Below are 21958 nucleotides of genomic sequence, written 5' to 3' on the forward strand. Positions count from 1 at the left end.
TTACTGTCTTAGTACGTAATATTAACATTCTCATTTAAAAATGTCACTCGCTCTTATTCAATCAGGTTCTAGGGAGTGAGGTGTGGCGCATTAGCGAGTTTCATTGGTTCATTGGTCACCGGTTGCCGTCACACACGTCAACTCTTCTCTCAAATTGTCAGACAGTCCGAGTCAATAGCTGTCCATTGAACTCATTTCAGTCCCGTCAGCTGAATGTATATTCATATGAAAACTGGGCACTACATAACTCATGCTATGATTTACTCTGGTATTAACACTTTAATATACTCTATATTTCAAGTAATATTCTTATTTATACTATTCCAGCATCTTAACCTTTTGGGCTCATAGAACATAGAAGTAACTTTTTTATTTTTTAACCGAACGACACGTTTATTTGACTAAAAAACCTTCCCAATATGTCAAAGCTTTGTTTCGCAGGGATTTTTGTTGCGGATTCTGATTCCTCAGGTCATAACTTTTCCAAAAAGGTGTGTTATTAAGGCTGCTTCATACTCAGAGACGCAAGAACCGCAAGAGCCCCTTGCGTCGTCCCGTCGGCCATCTTGCTTGCATCGCCCAAAATTTCTGACTATCCGACAAAGCTACACAAGCCGTTCGCAGCCCGCCAGACTGTGATTGGTCCGCTAACCACGTCCTTTCTGAGTCTTTCATAGCATAATACCGCTGTTTTTAAAAGCCACAGCAGAAACACGAACAATGGATCACGTTGAAGAACGTTTGGCTGAAGAGGTCCACAAATATGAGCATTTATAAAACCCGTCTGACGGAGTATAAGGACACGCAGATGGAGGTGAAGTCCTGGAGGGAGATATCAGTAAACGTCGGCGTGCAGGTCGACTCTAAACGCTCGTTGCGCCACCTACTGGCGTATGGAAAAGGCGGGAACCATAAACCAAAACGAGTCCGTTGATGCAACTGCGTGTCTAGCCGCAGTTGTAGTCGCAAGAGTGTATATCGTGTTTTAGTATGTGGGATGTTAAGGCCCTGAACCTGTCATGGGTTGAGTTTTGTTTCCTGTTTTATTTTGTAGTCTTGTGTACTTCCTGCCCTGGTGATCGTGTGTCTACCTGGTTCCTGATTGGGGATTCCCTGCACCTGTGCTGCCCTCATTGTGTCACACCTGTTGCTCGTTTCCTCCTCTTGTATTTAAACCCCATTCGTCTCCTGTCTCCTTGTCGGTTCCTACTGCGTAACTCTTTGTCTGTGTAGCCTGTGGTGTCCTGTGTCCTGGCTCTGTTCCTGGTTTTGTTCCTGGTTTTGTCTTTGGTTTGAATCTGGTTTGTTTTTGGAGTCCTTTTTGGAATAAATATTATTTGGGCTGTTTTTGGCATTTGGGTCTTTCCTTCGTTCTCCCTGACAGAACCATGGAGTTGGAAGAACTCGGGCACCGCTCGAGGAGGGATTTTTGGCAAATCTTGCTCAGAATCATGCTGAATGTTATAACATATATTAAAAAATGTAAAAAAAAATATATATATTTTTTTAAATGATAAAATAACACAAGTATTAGAACGCATTTGGGTTTCATACGACTACTTCAACACGGGGAAAAGAGGTACAGACCCCGACTAGGGTCTGACGGGAATCAAAAACCCCATTTTAAACATATAATTTACACTATTGTTATATATTGTACCTAACCCAATACTTGAGTATGTATGATTCTGAACTTCTGCAGGAAAATGACCCAAACTGACCCCTGATCAGCCCTTCGGATCGATCAGGCAACGCGCTCCACTGCAGCGACGCAGAGCCATTAAATCAAAAGGACTTTACTCTGTCTCAGAGTGAGATCTCTCAGGTGATCCATCAGTGATTCATTATCTACCGGATGCGCTCACGGCAGCGGGATCTCGCTCAGAGATTAATATATCTGTCATCGTTGAATAAGGAAGATATATGGTCTTTGTTCAACAGAGCAGGGATAGAGCGGGTTTGTATCAGCACCGGACATACACATTGTTAATGAGAACATCACTCCAAGATCATATTGGGAATCAGGGCTTGTGTGTGTGTGTGTGTGTGTGTGTGTCCTATAAAGAAATCAGCCCCAAATCTTTACCCTTTTAAAGCACTTCTACTACAGCAGGGGTGTCAAACTCATTTTAGTGAAGCGGCCACATGATGCCCATTTTGAGCTCAAGTGGGCCGGTCCAGTAAAATCACAGCATAATAATGACAATATTTCTCAATGTTTAAATCGTTGCTGAAGGTTTTTGGATCATGAACTCTATTCTTAAGGTCTTTCTACAATAAACTAGAAACATAAAGAGCAACAATTCAGCCCCCTGTTTACCTGCCTGGGCTTTTCTCTGCAGATTCTCCCGCTTTGTGACGCCACTTTCGACGTAAAACACCACGAATGAACGCAGCCGGTTGAGCAACATGTTGCTCTCATCGACAGCAACTGAAAATGCTACATATGACTTTACTTTATGCTTCTTTTGGCTATTCAAATCTGTTGAAAGAGCGTACATCCTGTCACAGTATTCCTCATGAAGCTCGTCAAAAAAATCTTGTAATTTTTTTAATTAATTTTTTTACAGTTATCCGGTGGGCCGAGCTGGACCCCCTGGCGGGACGGATCCGGCCCGCGGGCCGTAAGTTTGACACCGCTGCACTAAAGCACAGCTCCAGCTGCTATATAAAGCTGCTAGTCGTCTCATCGCTCCCAAACGAACTGACGTCAAAACACATATCTGATGGTCTGGGAAACGTTTTAAGGCTTACACATGCAAATGGTCATCTCTCCTCCGCCCCGGCCGTGTTCCACCCAGCCTCGCTGCTGCTGCTGCTGCTGCTGCTGCTGCTGCTGCTGCTGCTGCTTCCGGGAGAGCGAAGCAGAAACAAATGTCTCCGCCCTGCCAGCTCTTGTGTGAGTGTGTGCATGCATGTGTATGTGTGTGTGTATCCCATGGAAGCTCCAGTGGGCTGCGGTTCCCTCAGTAGTCCTGCAGCGGCGGTAACTCGATACAGCGCGCACACATTTTTGTTGCCGATCCAAGTTCTTGTCTGCGTGCCATGACTCTAGCTTCGTTGGACTTGTTGTAAAACACTGCTGTGCAGTTTGCGCCGTTAAAGAGGAGAGAACATATATTCAGCGTCTAATGAACACAGTGTGTTATGAAAGATGCTTACATGCGCTTACGTGATGCTGTTTGAATTGACTTTTAATTAAGCATTTTAATGGCTCTAAATCGCATCTTAATGCTTAGAGCTGGAAATATTATCAGGTAATCTCCACAAATCCCTTAAAGACGTTACAGTAGAGTCTTTCTTTCTGTCTCTGCCCTCCCTTGTTCTTCATTTCTTCTTCCCATGTAATGAAAGATGTTTCTTTGTGAGAACCCAGTGGCATCTCTTCCATTGATTCACACAGCTGCCCCAATAAAGCTCTCCTCCCTCTACGTTACAACCGGTAGTGGCATTATAAGTTTTGAGTTGTTTTCCAGAGTTATTTATCGGCACTTTGTATCCATCCGTCTGTGTTTCTGCAATTTGTGCAGATGTGTTTGTCCTGTTTTACCACCTGACAATGAGAGAAACATGATGTGACTCCTGCAATAAACAAAGAGGGTTAAGTTGGTTTCACTGCAAGGGTCTTTGAGTTGAAATGAAAAACAAATTGTATTTTGGCTGGAATGCTTTGCGTCTGTGAAACCAGTGTAAGTCCCTCTGGATGTGAATCCAAGTTGTGTTTAATGCTCTTGATGTATGGTGTAAACCTGCGATAAACTAGAACTTTGAACCTCATACATAATTAGAATACGGGCGTTATAATCCGCTTGAGCGGTGCATTATTGACGATACAGTACTGCCTCTCGTGCCTTATTGCTTTAATGAAAATGTAACCAACTTCCAGAGAACTTTACGTGCATAAAGCAACAGATGGCGGTCTCCCTGAGCGAAAAGATTGTGCTATTTGATTTCGGTCAGATTGAAAACAAAGTTCATTTTACGCTTCGTCGCTCCGTATAAAGATTTAAGAACTATGCTTCAGAAAAATGTCCTCCCTCTCCACATATTTCTTCTGGTTGGATGACTCTGAAAGCCCTGAATTGTATTTTTTTTGTGACAGAATGTATTTGTAGCGCTTGAGAGGGAACAAATTATTTGATTCATGTTGAGTTTTTTTTTTTGCAATAACGAATATTTTTGTGTGTGTGTTGTCCTCCCCCATTGCACTTTCATGCACATGATATTATAAATCAATTAAAAAATCAACTTTCAGACAAATTAATAGGTTTTTTCGGGAGTTTCATGTGTGCTTGAGCACTAATGAGTTCACCTGAAGGCCATTGTCTGAGAGCCACCGGGTGAAAGAACAAGTAGTAGACACATATTCAAGTTTGCGGTAGAACATTATGTTCTTTTCTCTGTGTATGGCGAAGTCAGCCTCTTACGCACCATCAATAACCAAGCGGTGCATTTGTACCATAACCGCCATTCAGAATCATCACAAATTACAAAAAAACGTGGACATGAAAGAAACAGATTTGAATGGATTGCAAAGGATGCAAAATAGTTGAAATTGCAATAGAGGTCCCTTGAGAACACTTTGACAATAACCCCTATAGATGTAGCCACACATGAAGGTTACATGGTTATTGCCTCATATAATAGTCACATCAGAAATGTATTAGGCATATTGTATGAGTTATTGTGTCTGTTGTGGCATTCCTTTGACCCAAAATTAATAAAAAATCAAGTATTTCCTAGGTGTCTTTGTGACTTCAGTGGAGGAGGGTAGAGCTGTGTTTGGTGGGAGCCAAGGGCGAGCGGCTTGTCATGTCAGGGGTATTAATTTATGATTTCCATCCCAGCTTCTGACCTCTTCACCTCCATTAGAATGCAGCCTTTGTAATTTCATGGTTAATATTCAATAGCCACTTGTCCCCTGTGCCCGCTTTGTGCATGTGAAATTTTTCTGGAGGGGGTGTGTATCATTTTTGATTTGTTGAGTTTGCGTATGTGTGTTTGTGCACGTGTGCGTACATGGAGAAAAAAAAAGAAAAGGAAATGAGGGTCGACTGTATTGTGGCCTCCTGCAAAACAGTTGCAGATGTCCAAAGATGTCCTCTGTGTCTCTGTACTCCCACTGAAGGGTTTGAATTGCCTCTCTGTCAAACCTGAACCATTTGAATCCCTCATGTACACACTTTTCTCATCACACACACACACAGTAGCTGACCTCTACAGGCCTTTGCCTCACAGCCGAAATTCTGATCCTCTTATCAGTGAACTCGAGACACAAGAAGCCACATTTCACACCCGGCGAGACCTTTTTTCTGCTTTGGCCACTTTCAAGAAAGAAAGAGAATGAGAAAGGGAGAAAAGATTAGCGCAGAAGAAGAACATCTCATGCAGTAAAAGTCCCCTGCATTTCTCCACACGGTGATGTATTGTGCTGAACACGCATTCCTACCGACCGACTCTGGCAAGCCTTTACACACACACATTACAGGGCTGTGTTCTGCATGAGCCCAGTTGTTGTAGCTGTTTTTTCTGCCTTTATCTCTCTCTCTTTTTTTTTTAATGCTCCGTTCTGCTCAGAGACAACTAATCTGGCGGTGTTATGGGAAAATCTGCAGATGCTAGAATATGATTGTGACGATGTATTAATGGGTAAATAATCGAACACAGCAGGGAAAAGAGGAGCGACAACACCGGAACAAATGGCAGAAAATCACCCTGATGTACTGAAGATCCACTGCTTTGCTCTATATATATATTTATATATTTAGTTGCATGTTGTCAAAGCTTAGCCTAAATGTTTCACAATGTTAATCTTTATTTGTCTAGTCAGGTTGTTTGTCGTTCTAGAGTTAACTAACTACCAATTATATAAAGATTTTCAAGTTAGCTCCACCTCAACCGGTTATGTTTTACATGTTAATGCATCAATAATCATGTCATGTTTGTATTTAGCTAATACTACTTGTATACTTTTTGTATAGTATGGTATATAAGCGGATGATTTTAATACTAGAATTTGTAGAATTTCCTTTTCTTGACAATGAATTGATGAATGAATATATGCATCAGAGAGAAGTGAGACACTTCTATAGTTAAAGACATTTTTATCCAAACTTGTATCAAGTGCAAAGCATATTTCATGTATGTTTACTAAGGAAAGAACAAGTAAAGAGCCATGAAACCTGCCCACCTTGAGTTTATAAACACATGTGATCTTTTGCACACAGGAAACATAAAACATATGAATTGGGAAGAAAGTTATGATGAGTGGTAATCATCAACATTCAGTGTATTCTCTCCGTGTTTCATACATGTATTGCCTTCTCAATAGTTATGTAAGTTTGCCAAGCAGTGCCGTTATAAATATAGCTTAAAGCTTGAATTTTGGTAATTCAACACTGTCCAGGTGTTGTGTAAGCAATTCTTTGTTGTTATTAGATTCATTTCATAGAAATGCTGCATAGACATTTTTTCTTTTTGACATGCTCGACTATAGTACAACTGTATTTATGTAACCATAATGTAATAAGGCCATAATGTAATAAGCTTGGAGCCTATGTGAAAGTGAAGAAAGAATGATACACGTAGCCTGGAGTTCACATTGTTTATTCAGTATTAAAGTAAGAGATTTTAATGTGACTTCCAGGACAGCAATTCAAATTGACATAAAAAGGGGGTAGTGTAAACAAAATGACATTATAGTGGACTACAGTCTAGTTACAACTCAGCTGGGCTCGGATACTACGAGAGGTGGCCAGCCCTTTAAATCAATACCCAAATGACATCTCATAGTGAGATCATAAATTCATGAAAGTCAACAGTTAGACGTCCCTGTAGTCAAGGTAATTCTAACAAAAACACTGATAATACTGTATGGACAACACTGAAAGTAAACTTGATTTCTTCCAGTATTACTATAATAGCTTGACTGAGTTTAAGATACATATTTGAAGATTACCTGTCTGGTACAGACACTACATCAAATCCATATTTCTAAACCATCTCCACAATCCAGAGAATTGCCTGAATGTAAGCAGTCGTTCAACTGGGGACTTTCTTCATCCAGTCAACGTTCTCCATCTCCAGACCGACCAATCAGTGTTTTCCACGCCTCTATAGACCGCCTCTGTTCTCCACAGAGTGTTAGGTACTTCTCTGTATAGATATGATGTTGTATCTAAAGTCATTCACATGACTGCATGGCGCAACCGAGCTGTCATATTGACAGACGTAGCACTCTGACAGCTTTACTGTCCATTATAAGATGGGTGGATCAAATCAAGCATTCTGATTGGTTGAGAGTGAGTCACGGGGTGTGGTTTTTCCTGCCATACAATAATGTACAGTTCAAGGGGTTTGCCGTTCTTCTGCTGCACGTCGGGCCTAACAACACCCTGGAACAGTACGTTAATGACGATACCGTACATTACTGCAGATAGATTATTGCCGATACCGTACATTATTGTCGATACATTATTGTCGATACATTATAGACGATACCGTACATTATTGGCGATACATTATTGCCGATACCGTACATTATTGTCGATACATTATTGTCAATACATTATAGACGATACCGTACATTATTGGCGATACATTATTGGCGATACCGTACATTATTGCAGATACATTATTGCCGATACCGTACATTATTGTTGATACCGTACATTATTGTCGATACATTATTGCCAATACATTATAGACGATACCGTACATTATTGGCGATACATTATTGCCGATACCGTACATTATTGCCGATACATTATTGCCGACACCGTACATTATTGCCGATACGTACATTATTGTTGATACCGTACATTATTGACGATACATTATTGACGATACGATATACTATTGAAGGTACAGTACTGCCTCTCGTACCTTATTGCCTAATTAGGACCTGTTCAAAAACACAGGTGAAGATACTTTTGGAAACCAGGAACCTCACAGGACGGTCGGACATGTATCTATGTGCTACTGCGAAAAAGAGAGTTGTAAGCCATGTTGTCTCTCACATGTTTTTGTTGACTTTATTCCTCCAGTTACATCTGTGCTCGGGAAATAATGTTGTATTCATTTAGTTTTTTTAAGATTTCACATCGGAGCTGAATTTGAGTCCAGTGAGAAGCGGCAGAATAATAATCTGAAACTTGAATTTAATGATAGGAAACATCCCTTCAGTTGGGTCGATTAAAAACACAGTGAACTTATTGTTTTAGTAGCAGGTAGGAGACATTATTTTTTACATGTATTCATACTTCTGCTCACCTTAACAAAACGGTTTGCATGAAATCAAAGTAAACTGTTTATTACAACCCTGCCGGCTAACAGTGGAGGTCAGTTGGCTTGTTGACTGTTTAGCTATTTTTCTCGGGTCAATTTACTTATTTTAACGATTGACTTCTCAATGTTTGTATTTTGGTTTCGAGCTTGGTCTGGTGACAGAGAACGTGTTCTTGGATGAAGCGACGTTGTCCGGATCTGCACTTGTATGAATTTGTTTGGAATATGTTGTAAATCCAAACCAATGACATTGTCATCACATCTATACACAACATTATAAACTCCAGTTCTCCCTTCATAAATCTCTTTATACTGTAAAAAAAAAAAAACAGAAAGAAATTGCATTGTTTTCCAGGTCTGTCCAGTATTTTGCCATAGTTTAGCTGGAACGTGTCGAAATGTCAAACATCCATTTTGATATAAACTGACAGGAAGAGTCATAACATCCTCTCAAGTTGCATTTGTTGTTTTCTGAAATAAAAATTGCTTTTTCTGTTTCGGGTGTCATCAGGTGAATTTACAGCCTTGTGTATTTATATCAACAGTGTTATAGTTCAGCCCTTAAAATAGGGTGTAATCAACCACAGCCATATAAGCATAGCAAAGACCCTTTAAAGTAAAAGTAATTGCAGGTCCAGTAAGAGGAAAAAAAAACTCTTTTGTATTTCCAAGAGAAAAGGATTGCACAAACAGTATTTGATCAGAGAGGAAGAGAGATTTGTATCAAGTCATTTTAAAAATGCACAACAGATCCAGGTGTCATCTCAAGAGGTATTGGGTTGGAGAAGGTTTGCGTCTGAGCATACGAGCGCGGGCCTGTTATCAAAAAGCGTACCATTCACACTACGAGCATATGGATTTATCTTAGCATAATGTCGTGATGTGATTTCCACTCGAGGGATTAAATTAGATGTTGAGCAACGTCTGCTTTTACGGGAGAACCCCCGTCAAAAAAACCCGATAACACAGAAATGTGATTTTCACATTAGAGGAGAAATGCAAATATCTTAACCAAAATCTACAAAACATGGATTAATAGAGATTTGGTAAAAAAAAAAGAAAAAAAAGGCAAGGAATCTACTTGAAAATTTCAGGCCTTAAGCTAAGCCAAGGCCATTTGTTCACATAGCAAAGAAAACGACAAAGAAAAAAAAAGAAACGTAATTTAAAAAAAAAAAGAGATGACGACTCACAATCGCTCCGCCGGTCCGTCACCAGCTCTGACTATTCAGACGAGGAGGAATCCGCTGGATGAAGCCCTCAAAAAAAGTCAAAGTAAACAAGATGTGAAACAATAAGCGAGGAGAGAACTCTCTCCCTTCACATGTTAAGAGTAGAGAACGTGTCCGTGACGGATGCGACCAGCCGCTCGCTCTGACGTCCATCACCTACAGTACTGGTTGAATTGGACCCATCTTCCGGCCGACGCGTCTTCTCACGCTTTTCTCTCTGAATAAGTCCGTCAAGTGAGATCATATGAGCAAAAGAAATGTGTGTGTGTAATATTGCCACAAGCCACCATTAACATTTTCTCCATTTTCTACATTGCAACATGAACAAAGACAGCGTATGTGTGTGTGTGTGTGTCACAAAGGCCACTGTATGCAATCAAACTGGAAGACTTTAACCTTGCCAAGGACAGTAGGACATACTCCATTTCTACTGAGATCTGAGCGTCCATTTTCCCATTATGCTGCTGTTCTTATCTACAGAAACACTAAAATCCGGTTAAATGGGAGCCATTCTCTCATTTGCCTTTTTGGAGGTCATTTTTCATGCTCGGAGAACTCCAGTCACTCAGACTGGCACAAGGAGCTCCATTGTAATAATAATAGCTTGTCCTGCGAGGGTCCGCACCGCTCGTGGACCACAGCTGGAACTCGCTCTTCCCCCCCGTACGTCTTCGCTGTGCGGCAGCAGGCCGACAGCAAAGACGAGGCAGGGGGAAGCTACTGCCCCGTCGTTTGATCAATAAAAGAGGGAAGGGTTCACGAGTGACTGCTCGCAGCATCTTTCGCTCGGCAGAAACATACTATGGAGCCAACTAGGCCAGCCAATATAGTGTAAACTAAGAGGGCTCAAGCAACAAAGACTGGATGAAGCGCTTCTCCGCTCTGATAGGACGAAGGTCAAAGTGGGCTTGTGGGAGTGTGTAGCAGACATCTATTCACCCCCCCATGTGGTGGTGGTTGGGGGCCTCAGGAAGAGAAGCAAAGGCTGCAGCACTCCATGCAGATCTCAAGGCAGTCTGCAGACTCACAGCAGGCATCAATGATGCCACAGTCCATGTCACAGGGCAGCTCACAGTCGCCGCACTCCTCCGACGCGCAGCAGCAGCAGAAGCACGACTCGTCCCCCGCGCAGGAGCCGCAGGTGGCGCAGTCCAGGACGATGTTGCACAGAGTCAGGAACTCACAGAAGAGGCAGGCCAGGATACAGTGAACACAGCAGTCTGGAGAGAGAGAGAGAGAGAGAGAGAGAGAGAGAGAGAGAGAGAGAGAGAGAGAGAGAGAGAGAGAGAGAGAGAATGTCACTATTCATATGTACTGATGGAACCAGTTTGTATTCTGATGGACTTTATGCAATATTTTTCTTCTCTATATACTTTGGATACATAAACGTGTGATGTCAACATGCCAACAAACCAAATTACAATTCAAAAAATTAAATAGTTTGGTTATGGGGTCACTATGATAGGTTGTTCATCATGAAACTGGATTATATTTTGATGTTTTCCATCGTGATGAATTTCTCTTTTTGGGGTTTTTGATTTATATTTTTTTCAGTTGGCATTTACAGTTAGTAAATATTTATAAATACAATTTCTTAGTTGGTTCAAAATTATCTCTTCAACTGAACCATGAGTTGTTGCTTTTGTTGTATTGTATATAAAGCAACAAAAGTACATTATAGTGGACTACAAAGATTCAAAACGTAAAGACTCAAATGTAAAGACTCAAACAGATTCAAAATGTAAAGACTTAAACAGATTCAAAATATAAAGACTCAGACGTAAAGACTTAAACAGATTCAAAATGTAAAGACTCAAACAGATTCAAAATGTAAAGACTCAGACGTAAAGACTCAAACAGATTCAAAATGTAAAGACTCAGACGTAAAGACTCAAACAGATTCAAAATGTAAAGACTCAGACGTAAAGACTTAAACAGATTAAAAACGTAAAGACTAAGCTGTAAAAACTCAAACGTAAAGACTTAAACGTAAAGACTTAAACGTAAAGACTTAAACATAAAGACTCAGACCGAAAGACTCAAACCTAAAGACTCAGACATAGACACTCAGACGTAGAGACTCAGATGTAAAGACTCAGACGTAAAGACTCAAATGTTAAAAATCATACATAAAGACTCAGATGTAAAGACTCAAACGTTAAGACTCAGACGTAAAGACTCAGATGTAAAGACTCAAATGTAAAGACTCAAACATAAAGACTCAGACGTAAAGTATAAAACATAAAGACTCAAATGTAAAGACTAAGACGTAAAGACTCAGATGTAAGGACTCAAATGTGAGGACTCAAACGTAAAGACTCAAACGTAAAGACTAAGAAGTAAAGACTCAGATGAAAGGACTCAAACGTAAAGACTCAGATGTAAGGACTCAAACGTAAAGACTCAGATGTAAGGACTCAAACATAAAGACTCAGACATCAATGCAAATTTAACCCTTTGAGTTAAAAAATAAAATACAAATTCTGTTACTGATTGTATGGGGCAGAGAAGATGTGCAAAGCAGAATCCTGATCCTCTGGCAGGACATGTGGAATAAAACTTCACCGTTAACCCTTAAGCTAGCCATCCCTCCCTCTCCCGCCGCCTCCAGCCTCTCCGTCAGTTTCCTGCATCTCACCGTCCCGTGCTTCTGCGGGCATCTGAGAGCTGTTGCTCTTGGAGCTGCTCTTGCTTCTCTTGCTGCTCTGGGAGGCGATGGAGGGGTTGGACTGTAATTTCTTGGTGTGTTTGGGTCCCGCCGAAGAAGACGAGGACGTGGACGAGCCGCCTTTCGGGAGGGAGCCCAGTTTCGGGTGCTCGTGGGGGCCGCCGTTCCTGACCCCGTTGGACTGGAGGCTGTGCGTGGGATGCGTACAGTGTGTGTGAGGAGAAGAGTGTGTGTGGTGCTTGGCTCCGTTGCGTAGTTGGCTGCCGGGCTGCGTCCGGCATGGCTGGGTGTGGTGGCTGAGCGCGGATCTGGCTGCCGGTTGAGCTGTAAAAGGGATAAAAGGACATCCATTTACAATAAGCTGTGGCCAATAACCATTTAAACATAAAGTCAGGTCAGATCAGTGGTGTTCCCGTTGTGTACGGGTCATAAAACATGATGTAATAGCTTCTACCAGGTTGTATTTGTAGCTGTTTTTATCCTATGAGGACAGAGTAAGTGCACCACATGAGCATTAAAGATGTCTGACTCGGTATTCCAACAATAAGATTCTGACCGAGAGTTCTCATTGCCAGCCATTCATTATTTATACGATTTTGTATCATAATTTTTGTCTGATAAACAAGCCAAAGCTCAATGACTTTCAATATGCAAGATATAAGAAAGACAAGCAGCAAGTCGTTTGAGAAGTTCGAACCAAGGAAATGTTTGATTTGATAAATTAGTTCAGTGATTAAACAGATTAATTGTCAAAATTGTTGATAACCAATCAACAAATTCAGCACTTGTTGTGTTATCTGTGCTCCTCAGCTGTTGATTCTGTAAGATGACTCCATTTTTATTACTATCATTAAATGAGAGGTTTCCCTGTTCCCCCGCATATCCGATATACACTGAAAACACTGTAAGTTGCTTTAGAAATGAATCCCTTTCAAAAGCAATTTCAATTTACACGAGGGGCAAGACCTACTGTCCTCTTTTTGTGTAAAAAAAAAGAAAGAAAGTTACTCTGAAGTTCAGCCGAAGCTAAAATGAAGCCTTCGCCCTCTGAATCAGTCAAATCACATGTGGGTATCATCCAAAGTTAATGTCTCCTTTCCACCAAATCCTGTTCTGAGAGCAATATCTGCTTGTGTTGTCCAACTCAGACTGCTTTGTCTGCACTATGGAGACAATAATGAACTGTGGATTTGACCAAATGTGTCCAGTATGGACCATTACAGTGAACAGCAGCCGTGTCAACGTGCATACGAGCACGTGAGCGTCGTCGTAAGTGCTTGAGCAGGCTCGCCATCGTGCGTGGATAATGCAGCAGGATCGAGGGCCGCCTCAGTGTGTGTGTGTGTGTGTGTGTGTGCAGAATTGTGCTGATGCAGGAAAGGCACTGAGTTGAATTACAAAGCCCACCCCAAAAGCAATAGCTCATGGGAAGATCTCCATATACACCGAACTGACCACTGATTCTACGTGAGTTTGAGTTTTTGGGAGAATGCAGTTATGACACAACGTGTGTAGCATCTATAGAGCGCACGCACGGTTTATAATTCATTCAGCAAGACAGATGGAGGCAGAAAAATCGCACAACCGAACCGAACACACCCCTTGAAAAAAAGAATAAAACGAAGGCCCTGTTAATATATATTATGTTAGTATTTAATACAGGATGGTATTAAATTGAGGTAACCCAGAAACACATTCTTGACTGGTGTGAAGAGGTATGGCGAGAGAGGAGAGAGCGCAACCGAGTGTGGTCCTGAGCTGTATGAAACACGACGGGCAATAAAAAGGCGTCCGTTCGATAACCGCTTGGAGACAGATAACCCGGCCGGGTCTGTTTTGATTGGCCGACGGCCGCGATCGCACAACCAATCCAGTGTTATTAAAGATTCTTTCATTCAGCGTTTTCTAACTTTGCTCCAGATGTTTGGCAGGCTTCAGGGCCAGTGTGTGTGTGTGTGTGTGTGTGTGTGCATTAGTGTGTAGGCGTGCATGCGTATGCAGTGAGGAAGGAGCCATACTTTCTCTTCTAAAGTATGTCAAAGTGTACTCTCCTGTGTTATGTCTCCTTCTCTTTCTATTTTCCCACTAAACTTTCATCTCCTCCTTTTTCGATATCTCGCTCTCTTTGAGCCTTTTTGCACAAAACTGTATTTTAATACTCTGAGATGGACAGAATGTAGGTCGATAGGAGAAGAAGGGGATTAGTGAGAGGGGAGGGAAAATGTGCACACTTTTTTTTTTGTATTCCCTCTCGGTCTGTATTGTTCAGGGGATTGTGAATGTGTTGTTTGTGGTGTGTGTGTATATGTGTGTGTGTGTGTGAATACAGTACATAGGCGGATCTGGCAGGCAAACAGACAGACAGCCAGAGAGAGAGAGAGAGAGAGAGAGAGAGAGAGAGAGAGAGAGAGAGAGAGAGAGAGAGAGAGAGAGAGAGAGAGAGAGAGACGGGGAGTCAGGACTGTCTCCAAACAGAGCTTGAGGTTAGGCCCACTCGCGCACAAATATATGCATGCGAGGACACGTGCGGACACACACTCGCACATATGCGCGCGCAGTTACAAAAAAAAAACAAAAAACACAAGGTCCCTTTGTCTGAGATCAAGAAAAAAGCAAAGGCTGAAGGGGAGAGCGATTGAGTGAGAAGGAGAGAAAACAAAGTGGAAGAAATTGGGTTGCTGCTCGTGCATATTTGGACCTGGGAGGAAGCTCGGGCGTGACTCATAAACACAATGATTCAGCAGTGGGAGCTAGTTAAAAATAACAGCGGATAAAGAGCCAAATGACTGTGTGATTACGATGATGAGACTGGGAAACCGCAGCGCGAGCATGTGTGTGCGTGTGTGACACTAACCAACAAGCGCTGGCGACTGGGGGTCCGGCGATATCTGTGTATGTGTGTGTGTGTGTGTACGTGTAGGTCTGTGCAGATGTGTTGGGCTGGTGAGCGAGCATGAGTGAGTCACCCTACAGCAGCACACAAACCCTCCACACCTCCTCCTTGTCTCGTGTGTCTCTGGGATTCTGCTGCTCTTCTTTACTCTCTTATCCTCTGCTGGGGTGAGTCACCACAAGATCCATCTGCCTCAGGTCCAGATCGCGATGACGTTAAAAACATATATACTTTTTAAAAAAAACGGTTACTTTATTGACAAAACGCAGCTCCCGGTGTGCAAATTAACAGGCTCGTTAGAGAGAGGGGGCGGAGTCAAAAAAAAATGCGGTCAAATCGAACAGTTTTAGGCCGCCTTCAAACACAGGAAGTGATAGAAAAAGTGACTTCCTGTTAGTCACGATCTGTAGGCTACTTGTAGTTCATGTTTGGATTTATTCAAGTGTTTATAAATATATATATTTATGTAGGAATGTGTGTGTATCTGCATCCTTTGTTCCTTTATGTCGGCCTGTGTGTGTCAAATAAATAAAAAAAAATATTTTCAACCACACAAGATATGTTTTTAGATTAAACATGATAGTCAACAATTGAGCGTTAAGTATTACAACTGCACATACAATAAGGATTTTCTACAACACGTGGTGTTTACTGTCAGATCTAAGAGCCAATCAGCTCTCTGATGTGGTGACAGCCAGGTGTTTCCCATCATGCACTGGGCCAGAGTATCTGGATGTCCAATCCAATATGTTCTGCTCACTCTCAACACAAACAAGTTCTGATTGCTTACAGTGGAAATTGTTCTGTCGATGAGGATAAATGCCATTAATGGTTAAATTAAATAATTATATGGGCTTTGGCTTGACTGGCGCAGTTTTCATAATATCTGCACGACAATTTTCAAAATCCTCTTACCGTCTCGTCAGCCCAGTTTTCCCCAGAAACATCTCCCCCGCTGACTCCCCTCTGAGGTGTTCACGCGTTGTTTTTATTTGTGGGCCAAAAGTGTCAACTACTTAAACAGTGAGAATGGGAAAATTATACGTTGCTGTTGTATAATCTTATTTAAAACCAATTTCAATTTGATTTTCCCACATTTTTGGCCGCTACATGCACGCAGCGCTCCAACCAACACTACGGTGGTAATGAGGCTTGTTTGCTCTCACCCGCTAAAGCTATTGGAAAAGCAATACGAGCGCATTCAAAATAGGATGCGAGCGAGACAAAATTGTGATTCACAAAGTTCTTTCCCATTAAAGTTCTTTCTTAAACATTTGTAAAAGTCAATGTGATCTTGGTTGAACTTCTTCTTTACTGGTTTGAGAGACCACGGCCTGCAAAACATCCCACACCTTATTGGTAACCTTTTCCCAAAGAGCAGTTCATACTGACAGAACATATGATGCACAAATGCTTCATCACAACAACAAGCTTTATGTAAACAATACAAAGACATATGAACAATAGGCAGATTGGATTTCATTGTTTTGGCCCCTGAGGATGTTCTAGACTTGAGTATTTCTAGCAAAGTTGAGTGACAAAATCTCAGTTAAGTATTTGAGGAAATGTTTAATCTAATCAATCCTCATAATTGCAAACAACCCAACACTAAAAGTGATGGAATGAACCTTTAAACCGGCATATAATCCACAAAGTAAGAGGTTCTCTTAATCGTGTTCAAGCATGCACATGTTTGTGGAATATAAATATAATAATATAAACGCAGATGTGCATGGGCATTCGTCTTATGTTTTATAATTCACAAAGTTCTTGTGTAATATTACATAAGTTGATGTAAAAACACAACGGGCCCAGAACCCAAAAGTTCTGGAAAAACCCAGTGTTTTTATTCCCTTTAACCCAGCTGTTTTAAAAAGCACTTCATGTCCCCCTTTAATTTTGTTTTGCAACATTTGACTCATTTGCAGGAACGTCTCCTGATAAAAGAACGGAAAAAGTGTGCACATATTACAAGAAGAGGGTTGAGCTGTGTTTTGATTTGTGAGAACGACACAGAAACACAAATCTTTGACCTGATACATCAACCAAGCACCTCATCAACCAGTGACCTCTGTGACATCACCGCCCGCACTGTCGACGCCAACGGACCAACACAGAGAGAATGAAGGTACGTGGAGATGTGATGTGAGGGATGTTTGTACGCTTGTTGTACAACAAGCTACATAAAAAAAGGATTAAAAGATTCTATTAAAAAGGATTATTTATGATATATATATATATATATATATATATATATATATATATGTATATATTTGAGTTAGTTAAAAATAGATGTGTATATATATTTTTTTCTTTATTTCAAATTATTTTATTTTTTAATTAAAAAAATAATAATAATATATATATATATATATTTCTTTCTGTATTTCAAATTAATTAATTTTCTTTATTTCTAATTAATTATTTGTTTTAATTAAAACATATATATATATATATATATATATATATATATATATACTTTGATTTAATTGATAATAATTTAGGATAGGAATATATGAGCATGTTTTGCTTCTACATATACCTTTTCAGTCTCTGTTTTTGTATTTTTTTGTGTATATATATATATATATATATATATATATATATATATCTTAGACTAATATTGTATTGCATTGTACTGATTGACTGGATAAAACACAAACAAACAAACAAACAAAGGCGGAGGAGCTGAGATAGAAAACACGTTCAGCACACTGAAACTGCCAGTGAGAATATTCCAAATCAAACGATGTTGCCGGTGATGAATTACACGTGCCGTTGGTTTCTCGTGAGTCCAAAAGAGTGGGAACATGTGTGACGACATTGTATTCATGACATCACTGACAGGGAGAGTGTGTGTGTTTGACTCAGGTCATAACACACACACACACACATCTGTTAACACCTCTCTGTGCACATTGTTCTCAGACAGCTTGTCACCGGCTCAGGGCCAGACACATACTATAGATCTGATGTCATCGCTGCCATTTTCTCTTTTTGCTTCTGTTTCCTCACCCTCACCCTCTCACTCATAAACACACACACACTCACATGTGTCACGCAGCCGCCCCGTGACCTCACCACACACTCCAGTCACAGCTATTTGGTAACGTCTTCACGGACATCACAAAGCCGGAGGACCAGATGATGATGGAGCGAACGCTGCCGACACGCACCGCGTTTGAACCGCTTTCAGACGGATTCAGGCTTATGAGAGACACACAAACCAACACACACCCACACAGACAAACACACAACATAGGAGACGAGCAGGGACACGCTGCATACACCTGAGAAAGTTTCACTTCATGGTGGACTTCATGGTTCTCTGAGCGCTTGTGTGTGATTGTGTAAGTTGCAGAAGAAGGACGCTTATGAAGGAGGGAGGAGGCAAATGGAAAGCTCTATAGAGTGACTGGCGTTCATGGCAGTACATTTTGTCCAAGCCTTCCTGCAGTTGCGTAACCCTCCCCTCGCAGCATATGGAGCCGCTGGGTTTCATGGGAGTTTATTGGGATGTAAAATGAGGCAGGGGAGAGAGAAATGGCAGACAGAACATCTAATTTCAGCTCGGGCCTGAAATAGAAAACACAGCCGACTGAGACAGGTAGAGGCGCAGACGGAGACAGCACACACACACACCTACTCCAAACACACTCGATTCTCTTACTCATGACCTGCTGAGTATTCAGTTACTCCAAGCCGAGCTATTACCGTGAGGCAGGTTTGTGTGTTTGTGAGTCACGAGCAAAATGCTTGTAGTTTTGTAACACTCGCTCAGATTACAGATTACTCAACCCTCTTCTCCTCGACTCTCTTCCTCCCATCATTCACTTCCACTACTCCTTTTCTGTGGATGACAGGAAGAGCAGATTGATTTTGTATTTAAAACATTTCACCAGTGCTTTCAGGTTAGCGGCCGAGCATCCAGACAACTTGGAGCTGTAGTTCAGCGATTAGATGGAGGTTCTGCTCATTTCAAACTGGAATGGAAGGAAGGAACATACAAAGGACATAGCGTGCTACAGAGAGGAGGAGCGACTCGTCAAAGAGAGGCTGAATCATAACCGCGGGACTAGTAATACAAGTGAAATGGGTCGGTGACTGTAAGAGAACTTCCAGGTGTGGTGACCGTCCTCACCAGCTAATGAGGGTGGAGTGTAATGACTGGACAGCTGGAGATTTTTTTGGGAAGCAGTCTAGACGAACAGCTGAGTGTAAATAAAGCGCACGCAATTTGAGAGTAATTTCTCCTCCGGCCATTTTCTTCTTCGCAATTAGACATGTTATCGGAGAGGATATGTCAGAAAACAGAGAGCGCAACTGTTGCGGAAGAACCAAAACCTCATTAAAAATGACATTTTTCATCATGCATTGACAAAAAAAATCCAGTCCCCTCCCCAAAAACCTCCTTACATGTATGTTGTGTGCTTTAGTTCATATGTTAAACAGGGATTGTAGGTTTTTACAGTTTGTTCCACAACTTTAAAGCAACCTTTTTCAAACACTTTCCCATTTTCCAAAAGCCTGTTGTGGGTTAAAGGGATGGATGACTCGTGTCAACGGCTCCAATCTGACTCGAATCGAGGATGTTTGTGATGAATTGGTCGCCATCTTTCAAATCCCTGTAGGCCCCAGAGATTACGGCTGAGACGTTTGGAAGATGACACTCGGTAACATGAATGTCGGGATGAATATCACGGATAAGGAATGGCCGTGCTGGAAAAATACGATGGGCTTTTAGTTTTTTAATGAGAAACAAGTGCTGTGCTCATCTACTGTTTCTTCAAATAAAGACAGAAAACCCCAGAAACATACAAATAAATACTTAATGAGAGAGTACATTGAGTTCCAGACACTAGTACAGGACATCAGCTCACTTTTGATCCAATTTGGGCCTATTTATTTTGATGTAACTGACACCAAGATGTCCTAAATAAGCAAAGTAAATCCCACAATGCCAGCCAGACGGAGAAAACGATGCATAAAAAAGAGCAAAAGAGAAGTGAAGGTGTTATTTAGTCGTAACCGCTCAGCAGACAATGTCGATATTCCTCTCTGTGTGACGACCTGACCTATTTCTTCAGGGTGTGCAACTATTTTTGTTTAAGGTTAGGACAATGTGACTCATCAGACCAGTGATTGGTAATGGAAACCAAACTCTCACCAGCCTCCAGTGTGTGTGTCTCCGGGTGTGTGTGTGTGTGTGTGTATTTACTCACATCTGATGCTCTTGTTGGGGGTCGTAAGCTCCGAGTGTGAAAGCCCGCCGCTCCACTTGTCTCCATTGTCGCCTTGCAACTTCTCTGGGGTGCCGTTCAACCTCAATATGAGGGGCTCAGTATACGTGTGGGCCACATCTGGGAGAAAAAACACACAATTACAGACACAATATATAAAAAAAAAAAAGGTTTTCTGTAAAACCACAAAGTTGTAATGTAGGTGAAGATTATTTTTCAGGTTTTTTCTGAGTGAGTGGCTGCTTTCCACGAGGATATCATCAGGTATCAGCAGCAGGCTGTTTTCCCACTCGCAGTGAACGTATCTGCTCCTCGTGTCATTTCCCATCCGCTGGCACTTCATTAATTCAAACAGAGCGCTGCTCGCTGACTTCTACAAAGCGGAAGATTCTGTCCGCATGTGTGCGCTCTGTCCTGAACCCGCATCTGGAAGCAGTTAAACCCAGACCCCTCGGGACTGTTTAGGGGTCTCTGTGCACGCTTGTGAAACCTGAAATCTGCGTGGGTCTACGTGTGTGCGGCGATGACTGAGAGCGAAACGCATGAGCGGACGTACACATAATGCACACGCGGTAAATACACGTCTAGGTGTTTTATGTGTTCACCGGTACCACGCAGAGCTCTAATGTCGCTGTTATTATGCACACATGTACATACATACATGCGTACGTACACACAGGCCTTCAAAGCAGAGCAGGCTCGGGCCTCTGAGAGGTGCAGACTCATTCCTGGGCAAATGGGAGCCAGCTGGGTTTGATAAACACACACACACACACACACACAAACCAAACCGCGTCCTGTGCGTTGGACTCAACACTTCCCGGCTATGTTTATTTACTCTATCCGCTCTCGCTCACTTCTCTATCTGTCCTCTCTTTTCCTGTCCCCCCTTTGCCTCTCGCTCTTTTCTCCATCTCCAGTTCACGCCCCCCGACGCCCCCCCTCCCCTTTTTTTTTTTTTTTACTCTTACAAATAAATTCCTTCACATATTTGGCATAACTCCATAGATTAATTCCCAGTTTTACAGCTAAACATACACTGCATAATGTCGAGGTGAAGGGAGCTCAGCTGTAGACAGAGTGCTTTGTGTGAAGAGAAAGAAAAGAGGTCACACTTATTGAGGCGAGCAAAAAAAAGTGATTTCTGGGAATGAGTTGTATCCAGTTATCTGGGTCTGGTGAAGTGTTTGTTCACCTTTAACTCCAGCACAGTATTCATCATATGGATTCAAACCTTTTGCTTTACTTATTTAGTCTTCAGTGTAAGACGACCGTCAAATGATCTTAAAATGCAAATACAAATGAATTCACATGCTGAAATGCCGTTACACTGATTCCACTCAGAACTTTAAATACATTTAGTTGAACTACTGAAGAAAGAAGCAGTTTAGTTCATATTTACTGAGATATCACACATTTTAAACATTCGAGGGCTGAGCGATATATTCATATTTAAGGTATTTTACTGTATACAAATGACAAGATTGACAAGAGTCAAATGAATCTGTGAAAGGATTCATCTGCAACTTTTTTTGATAATTAATTAAACGTTAAAGCAATTTCTGCTATTGTCTATTTTGTATAGTTTTAAACTGAATCTCTTCATTTGTGTTCTGTTGGTCAAACACAAAGAGACACT

The 21958-nt window shown here is 41.5% G+C and overlaps 1 protein-coding gene across 1 annotated transcript in view; it reads right to left on the reverse strand.

Moving 5' to 3' along the window:
• Positions 1-6648: 6648 nt before the first annotated feature.
• mdfi (MyoD family inhibitor) overlaps positions 6649-21958 on the reverse strand; it is a 28155-nt gene continuing 12845 nt past the window's right edge. The window contains exons 3-5 of the mRNA XM_068593395.1: positions 20302-20439; positions 12157-12510; positions 6649-10738 (exon numbers count right to left, since the gene is read on the reverse strand). Coding sequence (XP_068449496.1) covers positions 10485-10738; positions 12157-12510; positions 20302-20439 — 746 coding nt within the window. The 3' untranslated portion in view covers positions 6649-10484. The remainder of the gene's footprint in view (positions 10739-12156; positions 12511-20301; positions 20440-21958) is intronic.

Source organism: Clinocottus analis, unplaced genomic scaffold, assembly GCF_023055335.1.
Source record: "Clinocottus analis isolate CAN_PGR_092001 unplaced genomic scaffold, fCliAna1.0.p SCAF_3, whole genome shotgun sequence".
Classification (NCBI taxonomy): Eukaryota; Metazoa; Chordata; class Actinopteri; order Perciformes; family Cottidae; genus Clinocottus; species Clinocottus analis.